The sequence below is a fragment of the Sinohyriopsis cumingii genome, chromosome 1, assembly GCF_028554795.1.
Source record: "Sinohyriopsis cumingii isolate HCF-2022 chromosome 1, ASM2855479v2, whole genome shotgun sequence".
Classification (NCBI taxonomy): Eukaryota; Metazoa; Mollusca; class Bivalvia; order Unionida; family Unionidae; genus Sinohyriopsis; species Sinohyriopsis cumingii.
The window spans coordinates 37,301,604-37,327,472 of record NC_142961.1 but is presented as its reverse complement, the minus strand read 5'-3'; the positions used below and the strand labels follow the sequence as shown (position 1 = coordinate 37,327,472).

At 36.1% G+C, this 25,869-nt stretch overlaps 1 protein-coding gene across 2 annotated transcripts in view; it reads right to left on the bottom strand.

The window, feature by feature from the left end:
• Positions 1-8,012: 8,012 nt before the first annotated feature.
• Positions 8,013-25,869, bottom strand: part of LOC149806718 (CXXC motif containing zinc binding protein-like) — a 29,191-nt gene continuing 11,334 nt past the window's right edge. For both annotated transcript variants that reach the window (XM_089956892.1, XM_089956888.1), the window contains exons 4-7: positions 21,425-21,506; positions 17,970-18,079; positions 12,306-12,371; positions 8,013-8,153 (exon numbers count right to left, since the gene is read on the bottom strand). In XM_089956892.1, coding sequence (XP_089813018.1) covers positions 8,070-8,153; positions 12,306-12,371; positions 17,970-18,079; positions 21,425-21,506 — 342 coding nt within the window. In that variant the 3' untranslated portion in view covers positions 8,013-8,069. The remainder of the gene's footprint in view (positions 8,154-12,305; positions 12,372-17,969; positions 18,080-21,424; positions 21,507-25,869) is intronic.

Sequence of the window (25,869 nt, the reverse complement as noted above, 5' to 3'; positions counted from 1 at the left end):
CACGATAGGCTATACATGGCGGCCAGTATTAATGGTGAGGAAGAACCCGGGAAAACCCCGGAAAGAACCACCGACCCACGAGAAGCTACTGGCAAGCTTTCTCACATACTCGAGACTCGAACCGACGCAGACAGAGGTGAGATGGCAGTGATCCGTAACGGTGAACGCTTTAGACCACTCGGCCACTCGGGGCCCCATGTCTCTCTAATGAACGATTTACGAAGCGTTACTGCTCTTTCAGTAGAACACATCTTTCATTACCTTACTCTGAGTCATATCAATAAAACTTGAATTTCACGGGTTTGCCTTCATCAGACATTGGAAAAATTCCAAGACCGTCGAAGGCTCAAGAAGTATTCTGAACAGACATGCAGTACGTCTTCGGCGGAAGCAATCAAGCATGAGGTGTTCTAGCAGACAAACACGATCTGGCTACTGTGAAAAACGTTTCTTAAAACAAATGTACTGATATAAATATCTATCAATAAAAATGAATTAAATAAATTCAAAGAAATCTCTGTTTATTATTGCCCAATGTGCTAGTTATTTAAAAACAATAGCATTTTAAAAATTCTCCAGTGTTAATATTTAAAGTCTTACTTCAAAGGTTCACATTAAATTAAGTATAGCTGGATGTTTACCTTTAGTGAACTGTTCCATACAAGAATTAAAATGAATGAAAACATCAAACCGTCACAAAGTTCTAAGCAAAACAAAATGAAGTCAATAAAAAGCTTCTTTGTTTCTAAAATGTAATTGATGTAGAATCAAACGATGGCAAACTGGTTTAAACTTCAAGGCATGAAGTTATAAAATTCCACGTGATACCACAACCGCATCTCGATGGCCTTGTGCAAGGCCTGTTCGTAAACAACTTCAATATTTCCTACGAATCTGTGTTTATGATAGAATAGGATTAAGACCGCTGGTTGCTTCAACATAGGGACCAGGTCTGTCAATCTATGAGCCTGGAGGGAGAAAAAAAGAAGCTCCCAATGATTCGCATCTTTGCAACTACAATTAGTAGCTTTCTAAATAGCTAGGTGCCGCAATATTCAATTCACTGTTTGAATTTGGAAAGACATTTTAAATTCTAGTAGCGGGGGGGCAACTCGGGTAATCAGTTTGAAAAAGGGACATTCTTGTCGAGCTGAGCAGGTGTGGGATAATATTAAGGTGGGTTTATTTTATTTCGTTTTGTTCTTTTCACTGTTGTAGGTAATTCCATTTCTAGGGCTGTATCTGCATTTTAGTGTTTAACAGTACACCATCACAATCCTAACTATAGTGTACCAAGTAATTTAGGCATATGAAAAATGGCAATAATGCGAACCAAAGATAATAGACAAATGTTTCAAATAAAAACTCAAATTCTTTATATCAATTGTACTCATCTAAAAAGTCCAAGACCTTCTGAAATGGATCATGACGGTATAAATATTTTTGCCATAAAGAAATGTACTGCTTCCCTGACGCAACCTTACACCCCAAACCACGTCCCTCATTGACCATGCCCACAAGCTTCTTCGACTTCGTTGTCGCTCGTGATGCCTGCCAGACCCAATGTCACATGCATCTTTCTCAATTTGATGGGGAAAAAAATGGAAACAAGTTTCTAAAGGAACTTCTCTAGTGGCAAATACCTCTTCTTCTTTAGTCGCAGTAGCGGCCACTAAAAGTGCCCTACCCCAAAACCGATGTCCAACAGAGAACGGGAATGTTACAAGGTTTACTGGAATTTAGCGAACAAGAACCGTAACGCTTTAGTCCACTGAAAACCCGTCAATATTTGATACCCATCACGAAGATGATACGACGTACCGACAACCAGTGGAGACGCATTCCAGTATAAAAAAAAATACTTAGGCTGGGCGATTCGCTTCAGTGCTTTGTGCTCCTGAAAGGAAAATGATGTCACCCTCCAGATGTGCACCCCACCACTCTCCTGCCAGAAAGAGAAAAAGGGACTCCCTCCTCGTTTAGCCAAACATTGGGTTGTGTTGTTAGTACCAACGAAAGCCCACGCACGCATGCAAAAGCAACTCATTCAGACGGCCCAGAAAGAAATTATCTTCACCGTGTGGGAATGTTGTTTGAATGTCTTGAAAGGAACGGTACCTTTGTCCAAGCACCAGAAAGAACGCTTAGGAAAATATCGGAATGTTCTTCGCCAGATGATTAAATAGAAATTACCCATTAGTCAAAATAAACATGTTGGTGTAACGCATTGGAATAGAACCCATGGTTAAAGGAGTGGCTGGTCCTTTGTTTGGAGAACTTATTGAACAAGTATTAGCAAGCACCAATAAATAAGGAAAAAAGAAAGACCTCATACGTGTATTTTGGAATCTCATGGAAGGACGAAAACTAACTTTAGTGCCTTACATATAATGGATGGAATTCCATCATTGACAAGAACAACAGACCTATCTTGTACCTCCCAGTCCTACTCTCATTAAGATGTCACAGTTTCAACAAGAATTGCAAGCGTTGATAGATCGCACTAACTTTGTCAGAAAGGGAAAAATGAAAACTTTACGATCAAGTCTTGCCACGCTCCCAAATCTCACCAGAAAGCTTTAAACGACACAGCTAAACCCACCCTAATCCATATCAAGGTTATGATGAAAAACAAATCCCCAAACAGCGATCAAGAGAGATGCAAACACACAGATGTCAGAAGAACAGGATACACGAGAAATCTTTCAAACGCACTCGGCTCCCATCCCTAGTAAGATTGCAGGGTCTTTGTTAATCGTTCCACCACTCCCCACCAAGAACTCAAAGCTTGGGCCTTACAAAAATGATACCGACCCAATCTTAGCAGAAATCAAAAAGAGAAACCAGATAGAAAAAGAAAGCAAGAATAAGTGACCTCTTTGCCACCACCACCACCCTCGGGTCCTACTCCTGTGGTACAACAGACATGCCAAGCAAATTTCAAAATTTCCAAACCCCACGAATCCAAGACTAATATCTATGAATAGTGGTTGACTTACTGAAGAGAACAACGTGGAGAACTTTTTAGCCAGAATTTACTACAATCAATCATGCCCATCCTGCTGGTTATGGAGGAGTTCAAAAATTGTATCATGCTGCCAAAACCCAACTGAAAAGTGTTCGTTTACCCCAGGTGCGACGATGGTTACAAGAACAAGCGACGTACACGTTAAGCAAACTCATTCGTTAATAATTTTCATAAGTCAAACCAAAGTGAGGGCATCCATCAACAATGGCATGCTGATTTAGCCAATGTGTCTCATTCGGCCACGTACAATTGCAGTTACAAATAATTGTTTTGTGTCATTCGGGTATTTTCCAACTTTGCCTGGGTAGTGCCTTTAACTTGCAAAACGAGCCCCGAGTTAGCGTGAGCCATAAAGCCGGTGCTCAAACAAAACTCGTCACCATCACCGATGGTAAAAAAAGGCAATGACTTTCTGAAACAAGAACTGAAGAAAAGGTACATCCATTTTTCACCACTATGAATCCCGAAATCAAAGCTAGCATCTTGGAAAGTTTTCAAAGCACTTTAAAAGAACTCATATTGAAATATTTTACGCATCAACAAAAACTCAAGTACATCAACGTCTTACCACGTTTGGTGAAAACTTAATCATTCTAGCCATCAGAGCATCGGATGCACCCCCGAAGAAATCACTCCCGACAACGTTCCCTTCTGTTGCCAAGAACTGTGGACTGTTAACGACTTGAGATTGTGTGCACATTCAAAAAACCATACTCATCTTCGACAAAGGTTATTTACAGAACTGAACCATCAAACTGTTTCATGTCACTGGACGAGTGCGCGGACGTCTTTCTCCCGTCTATGAATTGAAAAACATGAACGGCGTAATGTTAAAAGAAATGTTTTACTTGCCCGAGTTACAAAGAGTGACTAAAAAAACATCTAGGTATCGAAGAACTGGTAAAATAGGCAAACAGTGAAAGCGTGTTGGAAAGGAGATGCCCCGAGCTTTGATTCTTGGATCGACACTTCACAATTCATCAACTACAAAAAGAAGTAACTATCATGCCATTCAACACAGTAGCATCGACCGGTCCTTCTCAGAGTTATTATCTTCTAGATTTACAACATGCGGAGAATATGTGCCTAAAATGCAAATCATGTTTTTCTACTAAATCTTTGTGGTGTAATCGGAGCAGACATCGCCAATATGAGTTTGCAATAAGGAGTCAAAATAAGTGTAGACAATTTTACTCTGAGTTGCATCATTATCTTCTACCAAATCCCTTCCTCAAATATTCTACGGCCACCAACAATAAGAGCCTTGCGGCCAACGCCAGTCACCACCAAGACAATAGCAACTGCCCCATTTTGGGACATCTGAAAACTCTTTTGACCTCGAATGACTCCTCGGGAAACAGAACCCTCAAATTATGAATAACCAATTTTATTTAGCTTATCCCTGTGACAGTTCTATGGACGTGTTTCCCCACAACACCCTGTGTTGTTAAAGAGATGAGGGTCTATGTGCCCTGAAGAAAAAACATCCCTTTTCAAAGGCAACTGATCTCTAGAAAAGAAATACTCATCATTTATGCACAAAAAAGTGTGTGTTCTGTATGTGGTTGTTTGTGCACATCTTTCCCTAAAAATCCTATACCCGTATACAAAAAAGTGTGTGTGTGCGCGTGTGCATTTAAGGATTAATGGCATGTCTATGAGCACTGATTGCCCTTGCTTGTGTAATAGTAAAGTTTGTTGTTGTTCTAGGGTTTAACGCCATTTTTCAGCACAAGATAGGCTATACATGGCGGCCAGTATAACTGGTGGAGGAAGAACCCTGGAAAACCCAGGGAAGAACCACTGACCCACGAGAAGCTACTGGCAGGGTTTCCCACGTACCCACGCTAGCCGAGCCTTGGACTCGAACCCACGCAGACAGAGGTGAGATGGCAGTGATCCGTAACGGTGAGCACTTTAGACCACTCGGCCACTCGGGGCCCCTGTATATGATTGTAATTTATTGCTTGTATGCGTTTGTATTTAAAAGTTGTAAATGCACGTGGAATAACACAATACTGCCTGCTGTGGCCATTTAGAATTTTTTGTGGTTATGATGGAACAAAACCACAGAATATGCATTGTTCTGGAATGCTGAGCTGTTGCACATTTTCTTAAGAAATTCCAGGACCATGTGAAGTAATAAAATTAACATATGCCCCATTTTAGTTTGTGAGTCCATTGATGACAGAAAAAGTTAAGAAAGGTGTTGATTATATATACATTTTGAAGTAACAAATACACTGATAATTAAACCACAACTAAATCTGTTACTCATGCTATCTATATTTAATTTATAATGCATGCTTGACCTTTGTCCATCACTGAGGATTGAGTTTTTATGTGTAACTGATTTTTGTAAATTTTATCATAAAAGCATTACAAAACACATAATATTTTAATAAGTTAGTATCTTTTTTTGCATCCCACACTAAGATTAGAAAAGGACCATTTTATTATATACCAGTCATGGTGCTGAACTGACTCTCAAAATACTAAACTCATCCATCAGCTTTCACCATGACCCTTTCTTAACTTCAAAACACAGCTGCTTGGATCCTCCTCAGAGTACCAAGTTCAGAGCACACCTCCCTGCTGCTCTGCACCCTACACTGGCTATCCATTTGATCCAGAATCAAACACAAAATTTGTTCTCTGTGCTACATTTCAATAATGGACTCCAGTCCAACATACCTATCTGACCTCACCCAACTATACACACCAGCAAGACACTTATGCTTCTCTTCTGACAATCATATACTCATTATTCCCACTATGAAAACAAAGTCATATGGACAATGCTCTTTTTCATACCAGGGCCCAGCAACGTGGAATGAATTGCCTAATGAACTTAGACACAAAGACACAGTGATCCCATTCAAGAGAGCTCTCAAAACTCACCTATTTCGACTGAAAGAACAAACTTAAAGACCTGGTAATGTTCCCTACCTTAAATATTTTCAGCATGTTGTTTATGTTTTTTAATTTCATGGTGTTTGTTTTTTGTAATCATATCATTATATACGTTTTTTTATGTTACAAGTCTTGTCCAATGTTGTAAAGCGCATAGAGCTTCTAAAGAATAGGTGCTATACAAAGTCCTTATTATTATTATTCTTATTTTTATTATTTAAAACAACTGATTGCCTTCAAGACCACAAGTAAATGTTTTGAAAGCAAATAATGGCATTAAAAATGCAAAGCAAAGCATGAATTAATAATTAAAGGGTTATGCACACCAAATCTTTTGCCTGCAACTTGTGTTATGATGTATCATCCATCCATATATATGTTTTTAAGGAGCCCTGGGTGGCCAAGTAATCTTCTCTTTAGAGATCACTGACACCTCACTTCTGTCAATATATGTTCCAGTCTCAGCTCAGCCAATGTGGGTATGCAAGAAAGCTTGCCAGCAGCTTCCCATGGGTCAGTGGTTCCTCCCTTGGTTTTCCCAGGTTCTTCCTCCATCAAATACAGTGGCTGCCACATATAGCCTGCCATGTGCTGAAAAATGGCATTAAACTGACAAAAACAAACAAAATCATTTTAAACAAAGTTTAGCCCACAAATCTTTAAATGCCACCAACACCATCAATATTGTGATACCAAATCTGGACTTTGCACTACAGGAAAGGAAAAACTAATACCAGGGATCGTCCTGGGCTTCGCCAATGTCGCAAATTGCGATTTTTTTTCCTTATTGGCGACAAAAATATCCCATCTGGTGATTTTTTGGCCGACAGACTTTTTGGTTATTTAATTTGTACATACAATCATGGATTTGGACTGGATAAATTAAAAGGGAGAACGAAAGGAAGCCACAAACTTGACTAAGCAATGCATTGGAATCAATCTGTTACACAAATGATCCTTTGTTCGTATTGACAACCCCATCTTTACAGTGCATTGTTACATCATAATCTGCTTATGCTGACATCTGGGCTGAGTAATGTATGCTGTGATACAGTCAATCATGCTACTGAACTATACCTACAACTGGCCGACGTGAATAGAACAGATACAATTAACTGAATGGCTAATCCTTCTGTTGTCTTTTTTACATATACCAATACAATAGTTTTGCTGAACCTTCATAGAAAAATGATAACCTTTGAAGTACCGACTACTGTGTATAAATACAAAGCAAATGGAAAAAATTTCACAATTATATCTGTCGCCAGTACAGCATTTTACTCATTGATCTTTTCCTTTTGCCATCAATCCGTGTTACGGCTGCAGAGACTTAAACTCCACAACAAGAAACAGCAAAAAAAACAAAACAGTTTTGCATAATTAATAATAATTATTTATTTCCCAAAATACAGGAGAGAAAGAATCCTTAAATTGGGTGTGAATTTATGCTTATATATACGGTCCAATATTGCCAGGTGTTGACTCGTGTAAGTTTCATTCGTGGGAATGGAGATCCTATTTTGCTTGTCGAGAAAATTTATACAGCATTCAGTGATCATTCTTGGGATTTAGGAAGCAATTCACTACAAGTTTTGTGAAGCTAGCCATGGGGGGGGGGGGCTGCTGAGAGACTACTTGTGTCACCTGTCAGCACTGTAGACTGTGAACGTGGATTCAGTAAGATGAACCTCATAAAAACTGACATCAGAGATAAACTCAGCATCTTATCTCTCGAGAATTTAATGAGAATCAGCATGTACAGATGTGAAAAATTAGACGTTGAAACTGCATTCAATAAGTGGGCAGCCCTAAAATCGCGATGGATCTTCATGTAACTATTTGTAACATTTTGTTAATGCTTGTTGTAATTAAAGTATTAACTAACCCATCTTTTGTCATTTTCATTGCCTGTTACATTAATAGACTAAATTAACACTTGGAAAAATGTACACTACTTGTTCTGGCGACACTTGAAAATTGGCGACAAAATATTGAGGTTGGCGATTTTTTGGGCAACAGCTTTTTAAAAGCCAGGGCCATCCCTGAATACACAGAAAGGGGAAACATGACCAAAGATTTGCACAATGGTTTATCAGACATGACTATACAAGACTGAATGGTCTGAGATTTATTTTTTAACAGAAACAAACTGATGCTGCAGTTCATACACTCCTACAGATTCATTAGCTTTTTCATCATAATCACACCAGTCCTGCAAAAAAGGAAAATGTTTTCACATGTGAAAAGTGAAAATGTTCACATTTATAAATTCTACAGTATGAAAATATGTAGGATGCTACTGTGGACTACTTTGGTTCTATTCTACAACGAGTTTCCGATAGACTGTTGTGGACTACTTTGGTTCGTTTCTAGAAAGATTTTCCAAAAGACTGCTACTGAGGATTATATGTACTTTGGTTCTATTCTATAATTATTTTCCAATGGACTGTTGTGAACTACTTTGGTTCTGTTCTAGAACAATTTTCTAACAGACTCTTGTGTACTACTTTGTTTATATTCTAGAATGATTTTCCGATTTTTTTTGTGGACTACTTTGGTTCTGTTCCAGAATGATTTTTCAAATAGATTGCTACTGTGGACTACATGTACTTTGGTTTCATTCAATAATGATTTTCCAATAGACTGTTGTGCACTACTTTGGTTTCATTCAAGAATGATTTTCCAAAAGTCTGTTGTGGACTACTTTGGTTTTATTCCAGAATGATTTCTAATAGACTATTGGGGACTAGTTTGGTTTTTATTCCAGAATGATTCTCCAATGTCCATACTATGAACTTGATACAGTAGATAACAAGGCCTCATTTATTGAAAACTTGATCTATATCTGTAAATTAGAATGTAAAATAAATCATCTTCATTTTATGCATTTTGACTTTGTAACAATATGGTGACCTAATTTAATTCAAAACATAATTGTATTATTGGAAGGGGAGATATCATTTGATAAACTTTAGTGCCTGAAATACCTTTAGGACCGAGGGTGGCACAACTACTTTCCAGAATCTTGTTTTATTAGGTCACAGTGCCCTAAATTTTAGCAATACAAATGTCTGCAATACTTCAGAACAAGAGAAGAAGCATTGTCATTATTTTGCAATAAAGGTTTCTGAATTTGGAGATAACAGCTATAAAACGACAAATTCTAAAACATGCTACAAATTGATCGTATAAAGTACACTGAAGCACTATTAATATAAAAACAGATATTACAATTAACATTGTAAAAGAAGTATAATCCATTACAGATTAAGACATTTTAAGGTTCGTTTGTAAACATGTTTTGATTACATACAATTAAAAGATTTCATCTGGGATGCAGACAGGCTTAACTGTATGTCTTTAATCTATTCTAATAAACCTTCCCAACCTTTTAAAATCTTTTCCATTATCAAATGATTTATTAAACCATAATGATCATTTCAATGAATGCATCAGCCAATGTGGGCATGTGAGAAAGCTTGCCAGTAGCTTCTCGTGGGTCGGTGGTTCTTTCCGGGGTTTTCCGGGTTCTTCCTCCACCATTAATACTGGCCGCCATGTATAGCCTATCGTGCTGAAAAATGGCGTTAAACCCCACAACAACAACAACAACATCAATGAATGCAGCATGTGAAACTTTCTCAAAACAATGGAAATAAAATGGAAAGGCACAACCTATTTCTTTCTTTGCTTTAGTACCATGGCTATGTATACTATGTGTAATGTGAAATATACTTTAGGATAAGTGTATGAATGGCAAGGAACATTCAAACTGATTGATTGCAATTGTATTTGAATGCAAAATGTCAGGAACATGAAAATTTGTGTTAAATTGCAATGACTACAACTGATGTATAGAAATAAGGCATATTTATTCACTGTTTGTTTCTGTTTTTATTTCCCAAATCACGCATTATTCCCAGTTATAAATACAGTTTTGCGCCTATCAACAAACTGCAAGATAAACAATCAGAAGATTAGTTCATCTGTCTCCAAAACCCACTTCAATCATATCTCTCCGAAGAGCAGTAAGCCAATTTGCATGAATGGAATTAAGGGTCAATCAAGACCTGATCTTCCAGTTCATACACTGGTCAATCACCTGTATTGAATATCACTCATAAAATTATAATTTGAGTTCTTTCTTGTAAAAGTTGTTAACAGTTACAATGTAGGGGTTGCAAATTATCTGTAAATGCTGTTGGCATTTTCTTTAAGATTTCTGGCAGATGTTGGCAATGAATGACTTAATTAATCAACTTCATTACTGCTGACCTGGTTAAACTTTTTTGCTTACAGATGCACGGAATGTCAGCACAATCATTCTTTTTCATAAAAAATATCTCCATCATGCGTTGCATGTTCTGGAAAACATCTTTGTTTTTTAATCCTAAGTTTTGCGACACCCTTTCAATCATGATATTCATAACTAGCTGATAAAATGATTATTAAAGATATCACTTAAATTATTCAAAATGAAATGATTCAAAACTTGCACTCAAACTTAAGTTTTATTAAAAATAATTTTAAAAAAGAACTGGTCCAATTTTTTATACCTTTCTTCTTAACTGTAAACTTCAGAAGCACAAAACTGTATAAATCTAGGTGCAAAATTGGAAACTCTAGATGTCTGCATACATACAAACTACTTTAAATTCAAACATTTGCATGTGTTCATGCCACCATTCCAATCAAGAAATGCACATATACTATGGTATGCACTGCATTTGTTTTATTATAGTATTCAATACATGATACTAATAGCTACATTTGTTTGAATTTTTAGTAATTTATGTTATTAAATATTAGACATAGAGAGCACCAATACATATTTTTTGTTTACCCTCTGGTGTTTACTAGTAAGCATATTGCTTCCATTTTTGTGCAAGTCTCAACAACTCATATTTATATTCTATTTTGTGTTATGCTGTGCCCTGTGTTGGATGCAATATAAATTCTGATCTGATTTATATTTTTCTTTTTTGTAAGTCAGGTCTACTTCACAAGTAATATTTTCTAAGTTATCTCTTAGCGCAATGACCTAACTGGTAATGGCAGCAATTGCTTTGTTTTCCCAATGATTCGATCAAGCTGTGAATATGATACTTGCTGAGCACCAAGTGGTATGGTATTCCGTTAACAATCTGTGACCACACCTTACAATGAAACTAATCCAGCTGCGGCATATACGTTAATAGATTTCACAGAATGTATGTTCAAAGTATCATTTACAGAACACCAATTTTCTTCTGTTTAAATTTATTTGCAAAATTCCCTGAAATAAAGGTAACAAGCAAATAAGTTTGGTTTCCCTTGGTCAGCCTGCTTTGTACATTAAATCTGGCATAATAAGAAAATCCACATGCAGCCTGCTTTGTACATTAAATCTGGCATAATAAGAAAATCCACATGCAGCCTGCTTTGTACATTAAATCTGGCATAATTAAGAAAATCCACATGCAGCCTGCTTTGTAAATAAAATAACCATTGCATTTGATGGTTCAAATTAAAACAATTGGTCTATTTCTCTCTACTAGGTGTGTTTATTCACCACCCAAGCTTCTACTCTTTGCCAGCTTGTCATCATAATTGATACAAAAAGGTATTGATGTCTGCAGGGTAAAATAGCATATAAAGCATTGTCTTTAAGAATACATTCGTAACCCATGCAAGCAAAAAGAGTCATTTGCAGACACAGTAAATGTATTTAATAATGATTTTTATTTGTGAAATATTGTTATAGTGTTAACCTGGATATAATACACTCCTGGCTATTTTGTGCAATGCACCATGTCATGCATGAATTTCTGGTCCCTTAAAGCAATTTCTCTCTTTCTCTCTCTGTCATTGGTAATTTTGTTGGATCCAATTTTCAGTTTGAAAACACAATGAAACTCTTGAGAACGACCAAACATGATTCGGCTATATATCTCCACATCAGTGAATCATGTGTTAATGTTTTTATTCAACATCAGTGATACAAGCTATAGATGTGAACAATACACCAAAGAACAATGTGGATTTTGGATAATGGATACATTTCTTTTTTAAATAAATTGTGTGTGCAGAACAAAAAGTAAAAATAAATGAGAACAGTACATGGTGAATTTCTTTCAGAGTATTATTCAATAGGCATTCAATTTACCTACTTTATTTACCTCTTTTATTGCAGTATGTGGGGCAGGTAAGCAGCAAATTCAACAGAATTTGTTTTGTGCCCATAAGCTCTGGGACACATGATCCAGGTAACAAAAAGTTTAACCATATGTTATGAGACATAAGCAAAATTCGTTTACTTTATCTAGTTTCAAGATATACAGTAAATATGATACCCTGGTTTACTGCCTCAGGTTATACTACCTACCCCTTCTGTCAAAGATATTTCAGGAAATGGGGTCCCAGTTTCTTCTCCCTCTGCTGCAAATCCAACCTTCAAATAAGAGTTTAATTCTAAAATGTATTCATTTTACACTGTCCAATATTAATAAAAAGCAAATATTTACATATTGCATACAGATACCTACAATGTTATTTCTGAATTACACAATTTATTACAAAATATCTTTATTTTTTAAATTATTTATTTTCAAGCTAAACTTGAAGATAACATGAGTTAGTATTAATGCATGCATTACAGGGGGCCTCATCCTCTACAATTTGCTCATCAGGGCCTCGAACAAAAAGAATTTTGCTGGAAAACCAAAGTTGTGAGAAAAATAGGAATTAAGAGGCCATAACTCTTCTAAATGATGAAGTGGAATGCTGGAAAGCCAACTCCTTCCAAGTATCATCATTATAAACATGCATGATACCTTTAGCTAAAATATACTATTTGCAGGTAAATTTATGTGTGGATGGCAAAGTTAGGAGGATGGGAAATCAGAGACCGTAACATTTTGAAATGATAATGTAGAAGATTTGAAAGTAAACTCATTAACATAAAGCTACATTATAGGTTTGGTCAAATCCAACAAAGTTTAGCAATGTCATGCTGCAAAAACCACAGTAAGAAGGATGGGCAATAAGGGGACATGACTCCTGTAAATGACGTGAAAAATTAAAAATCAGAAAAATTAAAAGACTCATCAATACAAAGCTGCATGACAAATCTGGTTAAAATGTAACAAAGTTTAGTAAAGTTCTGCTATGGAAATTCTTGTGCATATTTAATTTATATTTGTTAGTTATTTTCTACATGATTGTAAGTTATGTATAATTGTATTTTCAACCTGACCTTGTCCAAAATCAAGTTCATGTTGTGCCTTAGCAGTAAAATTAGCTTTGTGGACAACAGAATACATGGCTAATAACTTTTCTATAATTGTGGAATAAGTATTCAGATTATTATTCATATCAACATGTTTATTTTAATATGAGTCTAGGGCAGTGGAATGCCCACATGGAATAACTTGGTCTACCTATGTTTACCACATTCTTTATTATAATTTTAGTAACAGACTTTGTCTTGTTCACAACTTAGAATATTCTAGAATGGAAAATTCCAATAAGTGACAGAGTATTTTCAGAAAATGGTAATTGCAATATTGGTCAAGTAGAGGGATTTGTAATCTTGTTTACCTGAAAAGTCACTCATTCTTCATTTAACATCTGAGAGAGAATCAGTCTTATTGTTGTATTCAGTATTTCATTGGGTGGAATTATTTATTCAAATTATTATTCACTGGAAATACAAAGTGCTCATCCACAGTATTCTTGGACTGGAACATTAATTTGGAATTATAGTGATTTCAAACAAGAACATCTTGGATTTTATTACTGTGATTCAAAGAGACTGTTTGGCACATCACCTCAAGACAGGTCACTACAGACACATCAACACATTCAGACTGATGATAGAACTTTTTGGACTATCTGGGGTTTATTTCTCATTACTGTAATTTCTTTTTAAATTTTAACTTTGTATTCTAGAGAAATAAATTATTTTTTGAATTTTATCAAACTTGTTGGTTTTCACTCTTTTCTGTTACTTAGTTTAAGACCATAGATTTGTAATAAAACCAAAGGCAGGAGGATGGAAAATCATGAGCTACAACTCCTGTAAATGTTGTTATGGCAAGTTGTAAGTCAATATAAAGGTATTTGCCACATTAGACTGAAATGCAATAAAGTTTAGTACAGTTAGCATGCAGAAACCAAAGTAAGGAGGATGGGGAATCATGGGACATAATTCCTGTAAATAATGTAGTGGAATCCTGTATATCAAGCCCTTACCCTAGATCTGATCCACCTAAAGTCAAATGCCAAATCTGGTTGAAAACCATCAAATTTTGGTGAAGTGAGCTTGAAGAATCCAAAGTCAGGAAAACAAGCAATTAAGGGGCCATAACTCTTCCAATCAGATTAAAAAGAAAGTCAAATGCAAGTCTGTGAGACAATGTCTGAACTACACTGCCGAAGAATATGTGGAATGATTCTGGAGATGTGTGGGTTAGAAGCAATATCCCATGTGAAGATATAGAGTTAATTTCAAGGGACATAACTCTGTACAAAATATATTTGATGAGATAAAACTCATTAAAGGTGTATCACAGGTCATGTGACAATATACATACCAAACTGCATAAAAATATGTTGAATGGTTTCCAAGCTATACTTGTTACAAAGATCTAATGTAGAGAGATTTAATATTGATGGTATACAAAGGGCAATAACACCATAACAAGTTGGATTGCGAATGGGGCCAACTTTGGCTCTCAAAAAGGACAACAAAAATCCATACACAATTATTGTACAAATCTGAAAGACTATTATGCAAAATTGCTTTCTGTCAATTTTGGTAAAATTCCATTCACAGATTTTTGAGAAGTTGTTTAAAGTCTATTTTAAGTAATGGCAGCCCAGCCATATTTTATGGGACTATTTCTACAAGTCTGAATACACTGGTCAACAGTGAAATCATTACTGACTTGAAAAGGCCCTAATCTGTAGTATTTTGGTGTGCCGAACACGAATATAACCGTGAAAAATTTGTATTGGCTCTCGTTTTGAAGATATTCATATACCTCATTTTCTATGTTTCACTGTGTAAATTTCTCCAGTAGGACTGCAGCAACATCCGGAATAATGATGTAACATTGCATAATACCATCATGCTCACATCATCCACAGCTGATTGCATCATTTTCTGATGCAATGCAATACTAATGCCATGCGGCTGCTGAAGTAAGTTGACGTCAGCAGTGTACTATACATGTGTAGGCCTATTATACTAATGCCAGGCGGCTGCTGAAGCTGACGTAAGCAGTGTACTATATAAAGCCCAATCAGATAGGTTCAGCATTTAAAATATTTTAGACGTTGTGCGAGACAGTTCAAGCTACTGTTACATAAAACTTATTATTTTATCCATTTACGTACAATAAAGAACAGTAATGCCTCGAAAGTGTGTTAATACCGCGGACAATTTTTGCTATATTTGTGGGGAAGTGACATTTGCCAACCAGAAGAAAAGTATCAATTCTCAAGTGAAGAAGGCATATCATCTTTACTTCGGATGCAAGGTTGGTGACCAAGACAAGCCTTGGGCTCCGCATATATGCTGTGCTACATGTACAACACAGCTTTCACAGTGGTTGAATTGCAAAAGGTCATCAATGCCGTTTGCAGTCCCAATGGTGTGGAGAGAGCCAAGCAACCACCTAAATGACTGTTACTTCTGCTTGGTTCCTCCTCTTTCCGGCGGAATAACGAAGCGAAAGAAGTCGAGAATAGTCTACCCAAACATTCCGTCTGCATTGAGACCAGTTCCACATGGTGAGGGACTTCCTATTCCAGAACCTCCAGCAGAATATTCTCTTGATTCATCTGACGAAGACAAAGGTGAGTCGACCTGTTCTTCTCCTGGTCCATCAGCATGCAGTGATCCAGATTTTCACTGTGGTGCATCATCAACCCCACACAGAATAACACAGGAAGAACTAAATGACCTGATTCGTGATTTGGACTTATCAAAGAACAAGGCAGAATTGCTAGGATCAAGACTCCAACAATGGAATCTTCTAGAAGAAGATGTCACAATTACTGCATATCGAAAGCGCCACCAGCAATTGGAGCCTTTCTTCAGAAAGGAAAGTAATCTGATATTCTGTTCCGATATTGAGGGCCTCATGAATGCTTTAAAAATCACTCATGACCCACAAGAATGGAGACTATTTGTGGACTCTTCGAAACTGAGTCTCAAGGCTGTGCTTTTGCACAATGGAAACATTCTTCCATCTATTCCAGTAGCGTATGCTGTCCACATGAAAGAGACATACGATAACTTAAGGCAGCTACTGAATTCCATTGAGTATAACAAGTACAGCTGGCACCTCTGTGGTGATTTGAAGGTAGTTGCATTTTTAATGGGACTGCAGCAAGGATATACAAAATACATGTGTTTCTTATGCGAGTGGGATAGCCGAGCAAGGGAAATGCACTACATGAGGAAGGAATGGACTCACAGGCAGAATGTAGCCATTGGAGAGAAGAATATCCAACACCCAGCTCTGGTTGAGGCTCAGAAAATCTTGCTACCACCCCTTCACATCAAACTAGGTTTGATGAAGAACTTCGTGAAAGCCATTGACCGGACTTTGCCAGCATTCCGATACCTGCATGAAAAATTCCCTCGACTCAGCGAAGCAAAGATTAAAGAGGGAGTTTTTGTGGGTCCTCAGATTCGAGAGCTTTTCAAAGATGACCGGTTCAACAACTTGCTGGAAGGTGACGCGAAACAAGCATGGAATGCTTTTCGCCTAGTTTCTACAAACTTCCTCGGAAATGTTAGGGCAGAAAACTATAAGGAACTAGTAGAAGACATGTTGATGAAGTATAAGAAACTTGGCTGCAATATGTCTCTAAAGATTCACTTCCTTCATTCCCATTTGGATTTCTTTCCTAGCAACTGTGGTATTGTTAGTGAAGAACACGGCGAACGTTTTCATCAAGATATCGCAACAATGGAACAAAGATACCAGGGAAAATAGTCCACTACAATGCTGGCTGACTACTGCTGGACACTCCTCAGAGATGCTCCCGAACAGCTGTACAAGAGACAGGCGAAGAAATCTAAGATGTAGTCAATGACTTGATTTTTTATAGGTAGGCTATTACAGTTGACCTTTTACTATTGGAATGCATTTCGTTATGTAAACATTCATTTCTTGCAGATTACAAAAAGACTAGAGCCAATTTTGCAATTTGACTGTCATATTCGTGTTCAGCACATAAAAATTGATAAGAATTGACTAATTTTATTTCAGTAACATGACTTTTGTAAAAATTTGTTGTCCAGTGATATCTAAAAGCCAGAATGCTTCCTGCCAAGTTTGGCTGAAATCTGTTCAGAGGGATTTGAGAAGAAGTTGAAAATATAACTTACTGCTGACTGGATGATGCACTCCAGACACACGACCGTAAGTTCATTTAGCCTTATGACCAGGTTTACAAACAATCACACATTTCATTGTTGGTAACTGGGTTTATGACTGGTACCTGCATATTATGAAAACTGTTTGGGGAATAGTTAGGATGAATCAGAAATTTGGGATAAATGAGATTCAGATAAGTGAGGTTCTACTATACAGTGAACCATCACCATAAAGCCCATTTGTAAACTTCTGCCCCTCTTGTAACTGGAGCATGGGCATGGATCCAATTCAGTTATTAAATACTCTATTTGTTTGTCTGTTTGCAATGTTATGGCAACCTTGTTGGAAAATCCCTAAGTGTAATACTCCCTCAATATAAAACATGTAATCTGTATGGTTCTTATGAAGAGTGTTATTATGTAGGAACACTTCACTTTGGTGCAGGACATTATAAATTTTTTTATATCAAAGAGTGGCCTCATTCAATCAAGAAGGGTCTCATCTGTGAGTGGGGCAATGGTAATCCGTTTAAACTTAAATTTCAGTGCAAATATGTTTTTTATAAATAAATCAAAGCATAGATAATGAAAGACAACTTTTCAATTCATTTGTTCACTGATACATTAACTAAGTATCCCCCAAAAAAAACAACTCACCCTGGGTGAAAAATCAATTGGCTCAACACCTCGACAATCAAACACCACAACTGTTTTGAATTTGTTGGAGTCATCTGCATTGTAGGGAACCATAGAGTCCTTGATTATGTCTGGTGAAATAAAAACACAAAAATTTGATAACCTTTCCACATAAAAATGATGACACATGCTACTGATGGCATAAACATATTAAATTATATTTGTACTAAATTTTGAAGATGCTCTATGATGTTGTTGTTGTAGGTTTAATGCTATTTTTCAGCACATGAATAGACTATACATTTCAACCAGTATATCTGGTGGAGGAAAACCCCAGGAAAGCCCCAGGTTGAACCATTGACCCAAGGGAAGCTAATGGCAAGTATTCTCACATACTCAAGTTGGAGTGATTCAAACACACATATACAGGCATAATATGCCTGTGATCTGTAAAGGAAAGCACCTTAGACCACTCACCCACCTGGGGTGTGGTGATGGTCTATGAAAAAATGACTAAAAGTAAATTATTCTACATAAAATAGAAATAGAAAGCACAGTGATAGTCAGAGTCATTCCCAAAAACTTAGCATGCAAAACTAGCAACTTTGTTTGGACATTATTTTGTCATTGTGTAATGGGTCAGAACTGCAGCTATATTTTCACATTTTAAAACAATAAAATCACAGCATTTACTTTAAATTTAAAACTCCTGCAAAATAAGAGACTATTAGATCCATTTAACTATCTGCCTATTAGCTAAAACTTTATATTCACTATCAAATTATTCTGACTTAGACAATGTCAATGACTCCACTTTCAGCTACAAAACCTCAAAATATGAAACAGACAAAATAAAACCCCACACCACCACTTTCTAGAAAGTTGGAAAGTATAGAAACTCTGGACTCTTTGATATAAAGGATGCCTGCTGATGATGAAAGCTGGGGCTGTCATTAGAGACATACATGTGATTCTACTGGCAGTAGGACAAATATACCATTTTAAGTATCATCCACTGTACATACTGTATTTGAGTTAACACTGACTGCTTGCATTTTGTTCTGTGTTATATACACGTGAAAGAAAACAATCAGAACAAAGTCTAATTGGGATTAAATCTGTTCAAATTGTGCAATGACTGATGCATTGATTCATGCTAGTAATCTGATTAAGAATTGTCACAAAACAACTGACAGGTCCAAAACAAGCTGTAAATCGATTACCATATTGCTATAACTTGGAGAGCTTGATCTCAAAGGTATGATATTTATTGAGGTGTATAAATGAGATTAAAGATGGTCCTTCTTGGCTTTTGGGTCTCTAATTAAACACTGCCCAACCTTGGCAAAGGTGAGATAAAAAGGATAGACCAACCAAAAAATGATTTCAACAGAATCATAGTGAACTAGTGAAGAAAACTGAAACAGTTTATGGATTTTATTTTTAAACATCTTTGCAGTGAAATGTAAGATATACAACTCTGCCCTTTTTATTTAACTCACAATACCCTGACTCATATATTAATAAATTTTATCATAACACAGCCATCAGAATCTGACACTTGCTGTTCAACACTTGCAGTTTTATCATATAAAGAGAATATATATTATGGCAAAAAATGTACTTGTTTTGTTTTCAATTCCCTTAAAATGTACAAAATATATGTTGAAAAAAAATTCCAAATGATTTAGAAGCCAATCTACTGATATTTTTGTAAAAATCTACTGATTTGACGACCTGGTTCTGTCACTTGTATGGAGACTAATCAAACAATTAGGACATAGCTGCCAATAGTTTTAGTTGACAGGCAAGGTCTTTATCTTCACTGATTCTTCACTGATTCTGCCTGTTTTAAAACAAAGTCGACAAGGAGCAGGTTTTGTACAAGAGTTGAGTCATGAAGGCTCTGGAATGCAGCTCAAAATTAGCCTAAATCAACTACAGCAGAATGCATGGATGATTCCATTTCTGACAAAGAGTAAAAGCCTTTGGGTTTGTGTGTGTGTTTTGGATTTTTAACATAGCTATAACATTTTTTCAGACATATAGCTGCAATGTCTGCGGTGAGACAGTTTATAGTGATGTCTAGCACTGGGGCATCATGCCACAGACATGTAGCATAATGTCCAACCCAGTTACATTATCCTGACACCAGGCCAACCAGTCATAACAATAACCTCTTAATGCTGCGTGTAAAATGAGGCAGCTGCTGGTACCATTTTTATAAGTCTTTGGTATGCATTGACTGGGGTTCAAACCCATGACCTTATGTATCTGAGGTAGATGCTATAACCACTAGGCCACCAGAGAGGTCATTAAAGCCTATTGTCGAAACAAGTAAAACTTCTCAAGAATGGTGGGAAGGCCTTTATTCTACCCTATATCCTCCCTTTTAAGAGGGCAAAATATATCTGATCTCAAGGAAAGGTATTCCTTGAAGGTGATGGAACTTAATTTCTCCTCAAACAGCATGGTAGGAAGTTATTTGTGGTAGTGAGATTTAAGGGAGAGATGTGCTCTTCTCACTCTACTGGGAAAACACTCTCAAGTTCTACTCATAGACTTCCAAAGTGGTGAACCATCCTGCTCAAGCAATTCTTTAACTCATTTGTTCAGAGACATTCCTTCCTGAAAGTTTTGTTGGACATGAACTAGACATGCAAGATGAACATTACTGGTTTCAGATTTAGCAGGCTTGGAGAAGATTGAGTTGTCTTGGAATCTGCTGAAAGATTCAGGATTGCAAGCAGCTGATTCATAACCTTCCATACATGAGGTGAATTATTAGAATCAGTACTCAAATTTTCTTACGTCTACAAAATTTGACAGTAGCTTCTTGTGGGTCAGTGATTCTTTCCGGGGTTTTCCCGGGTTCTTCCTGCACAATTTATACTAGCAGCCATGTATCTTGTACTGAAAAATGGCATTAAATCCTACAACAAAACAACAATTCCATGAAGAAGACATAACAAAAGTTTTGCAATAGCAATCATGCTAATGTCAAATCAGCCCCATTTTAATTTAGGATTAACAAAAGACCATAAAAAGTATTTTAGCAAAAACCTCATATTCATACTTTCAGGTGTAGTATTGACAATATGATTTTTAGGATGGCGGTCTTAGTGGCCATATTGTATGTCCAAGGTGTACCATTTGCATTTAGGACCAACTACACCTTGGTTTGAATGTGTGTGTAAAGTTTCATGGCAATCCTATGAGCTGTTGAGGCGGAGTAGTAATAACAAACTAGTAATAACAAACATGTCCTAAGCTCTTGTTGTATACCTCAGTAGAGCTGAAAAATCACTGTAACAATAACTGTATACATTTGCATATACAAACATGTCCTAAGCTCTTGTTGTATACTTGAAGTAGAGCTGAAAAATCACTGTAACAATAACTGTATACATTTGTATAAACATACAAATACTCTTATAATGAATTTTTGGCAGATGTATGCATCAATTTTTATCTACCTATTGAATTTTCACGGCTACATAAATGACACTTGATGACAAGACTGGCCTGCCCTCTTCCTCCCTTTAATGGTGAACTCTCCTGTAAAAAGATCAGTAAAAATTAGCATTTATCAGTTTTCGTTTCTATTTTTATCAAACCTCCAAAAGATTTTTTCTTTACATCTAGTCATTCATATACATAGATCATCAACATATTTTCATTTGTAATACTAAATAATTCAAACTGTAAAATATGTACCCACAGTAATCTATTCCAGTCTTCACAATATTCTTGAAATAGAAGGTCAAACTTAAATTATAAAATGCTAAAACAACATACATGATCCCCATAAATACATGACACAATTTACCAAAGGTACCACTTTTGTTTCTCTTCTTCAATTATAAACCTCCTTTCTTCTTCATATACATACATCTTTAATGAAAACTGTAATATATAGTACATGCAAGTGGCTTGACCATGTTAAACTCATGCTGACAAAGATTCCTGTATAGTGTAATTCAGTGGCATATATTGCTGTGTTTCAGACAGTACTAGTGTTTCACTCAACAGGTGCTCATTCCATTTAACATTACTGACCCAAATTGGGGTCTATCTGGCCAGCTGATGGATTAACTAGTGTATTTCAGTCAATCTCCACATGTCAATAATACCCACACCACAGGCCTGAATTCACCAGCAAAACCTTGATGTTACTCTACAAATTTCAGTGTAATTAGGCGACAACTACCCCAGCATAAGTAACAGATGGCCAGTACACTTTGTGCTTATTGTAACTTTCAAAAACACATTCACATTACATCTTCAATTAAACCCCAGTTATCATTCACATTAAACCTTAATATAAGCCATGTTACCATTCACGTTAGATCTTAAAATAAGCCATCTTACCATTCACATTAGATCTTAATATAAGCCATGTTACCATTCACATTACATCTTCAATTAAACACCTGTTACCATTCACATTAGATCTTAATATAAACCCTGTTACCATTCACATTAGATCTTAAAATAAACCATGTTACCATTCACATTCAATCTTAATATAAGCCAGTGTATCCCCCAGGGATGTAAAATTGAGGGTACAAAAAAACCCTAGGTGTCAAAACTGGGGGTCAAAAAAAAAATGTGGGGGTCAAAAATGTACTGACAAATTTTCATACGACTCGTACTTTTCCAGCTTGAAATAGGATATTGCAACTTGCACAACATACTCTCTCTCTCTCTTTCTCTAAACATACAAATACACCAATATGCACAGTTAACAAACAAATGCATTGTCCATTCAATGAATAATTTTATTAGGTCATTTTTCTTTTAAAGTCGTACTTTTAACAGTCTCCTCAACAATATTATAGCCCAACACATTACATATAAGCCAATACAAAAAGCCAAATAAAAATCTTTTTAACCAAATGGGAGTTAATTTACTGCCTTTCATCAAATGTGTACTATCATAGGTTTCATTGTACTTTGTCCTAGAACACATTATCCAAATATCAAGGAGGATACTGATTCATCTTCTTTCTAATAAGTTACACTTGAACTTTAAGATTTTTCTTTTATTGCGGTAAAAGTTAAAAACCAACAAAATTTGCAATGACCCACTGACTTTGTAATCCAAATAACGCATTTGTCTCTGCAAGTTTACTGATTTCTTTGTTGTGAAATAATGGCTTAGGTTATAATGTGTTCTCCAGATATCTTATGGCGAACGAGGGCCTATTTTTAAAAATTTTAAAATCCTGTCACGAAAGGATTATTCACTTTCGCAGTCTTTGCAATCACGTGATCAGAAGTCACACCAGTAATCATAATGAATATTCCAGTCAAGGGAATAATTGTCTCCATGTTTCATTAAAGTTAGATCCACAGTTATTCTTTTGTGTTTTGCTTCTTTCACTTTCTTTGCTAATGCTTTTTAGTGCATGACGTTTTAATCTGAAGATCACTTTCTAGTGCAACGAGCCTTGATGTCAAATATCTAGAACAGCTTGCTGAGCTCGATGGAAATCGCGAGAAGCTCATGAGATTAGGGCAAGCTACTCCGTCAAAACATTGCCTATGCTAGTCTGGTTCATTGTTTTATATGTTCCCTGCATTGCACTTTGCTATACAAATAGAGGAGCGCAAGGCAGGGGGAAAAACAAAACGGGGAACCAGTCAATGCCTATACGCGAAGTATATACGATGCCATCCATCGTCTAATGCATTGGGTATTAAATAAATCATGATCATATTATGAAAATCCTTTGCGTCAAAAAAATGCATGGTAACAAAAATGTGCTACAATTTTCTCCAGCGTGCGTCCCTGATGTACAAATGTGAGTAAAGGGAAACACTGATATAAGCCCCAGTTACTATTCACATTCAATCTTAATATAAGCCCCAGTTACCATTCACATTAGATCTTAAATTAAACCCGAGTTATTGTTCACATTAGATCTTAATATAAACCCTGTAACCATTCACATTAGATCTTAAAACAAACCATGTTACCATTCACATTACATCTTAATATAAGCCATGTTACCATTCACATTAGATTTTCAATTAATCCCCAGTTATCATTCACATTAGATCTTAATATAAGCCATGTTACCATTCACATTAGATCTTAATATAAGCCATGTTACCATTCACATTAGATCTTCAATTAAGCCCCAGTCACCATTCACATTAGATCTTAAATTAAGCCCTGTTACTATTCACATTAGATCTTAAAATAAGCCCCAGTTATCATTCGCATTAGATCTTAAATAATCCCTGTTACCATTCACATCAGATCTTAAATAATCGCTGCTACCATTCACATTAGATCTTAAATAATCCCTGCTACCATTCCCATTAGATCTTAAAACAAGCCCCAGTTATCATTCACATTAGATCTTAATATAAGCCCTGTTATCATTCAAATTAGATCTTAATATAAGCCATGTTACCATTCACATTAGATCTTCAATTAAGCCCCAGTCACCATTCACATTAGATCTTAAATTAAGCCCTGTTACTATTCACATTAGATCTTAAAATAAGCCCCAGTTATCTTTCGCATTAGATCTTAAATAATCCCTGTTACCATTCACATCAGATCTTAAATAATCCCTGCTACCATTCACATTAGATCTTAAATAATCCCTGCTACCATTCCCATTAGATCTTAAAACAAGCCCCAGTTATCATTCACATTAGATCTTAATATAAGCCCTGTTATCATTCAAATTAGATCTTAATATAAGCCATGTTACCATTCATATTAGATCTTCAATTAAGCCCCAGTTATCATTCACATTAGATCTTAAATAATCCCTGCTACCATTCACATTAGATCTTAAAATAAGCCCCAGTTATCATTCACATTAGATCTTAATATAAGCCCTGTTATCATTCAAATTAGATCTTAATATAAGCTATGTTACCATTCAGATTAGATCTTCAATTAAGCCCCAGTTACCATTCACATTAGATCTTCAATTAAGTCCCAGTTATCATTCACATTAAATCTTAATATAAGCCATGTTACCATTCACATTAGATCTCAATTAAGCCCCAGTTATCATTCACATTAGATCTTAAAATAAGCCCCAGTTATCATTCACATTAGATCCTAATATAAGCCCTGTTATCATTCAAATTAGATCTTAATATAAGCCATGTTACCATTCAGATTAGATCTTCAATTAAGCCCCAGTTACCATTCACATTAGATCTTCAATTAAGCCCCAGTTATCATTCACATTAAATCTTAATATAAGCCATGTTACCATTCACATTAGATCTCAATTAAGCCCCAATTACCATTCACATTAGATCTTCAATTAAGCCCCACTTACCATTCACATTAGATCTTAATATAAGCCATGTTACCATTCACACTAGCTCTTAAAAATCCGTTACCATTCAAATTAGATCTTAATATAAGCCATGTTACCATTCACATTAGATCTTCAATTAAGCCCCTGTTACTATTCACATTAGATCTTAAATTAAGCCCCTGTTATTATTCACATTAGATCTTAACACAAGCCCTGTTACCATTCACATTAAATCTGAAATAATCCCTGTTATTATATGCTCATTTTTGTCTCTGTTTACTTTACATTGTCAGAATTGTGCAATATTTTATGATATTGCACACCATATTGCACTCACGCGCATAACATATGTGCCCAATAGTGTATTAGGAACTACTTTGCAAACAAATCATGTACACTCAAGTAGTAGATGCTTTACATTTTGGTTGATTAAATTTGTATCTGAATAAACTAAAACAGAAGTTTCGTGGATTGCCTCATACCAGCTCCTTTGCAATATTCCACGTTAACTTTTCTGATACAATGTTTTGGATTTCGGCTAGCAATAGATGCCAGACAGGTCATAGAATTGCTGGGCCCCTACAAATAACATGCAAGTGACAAGGCATAAACAGTATTCTTTG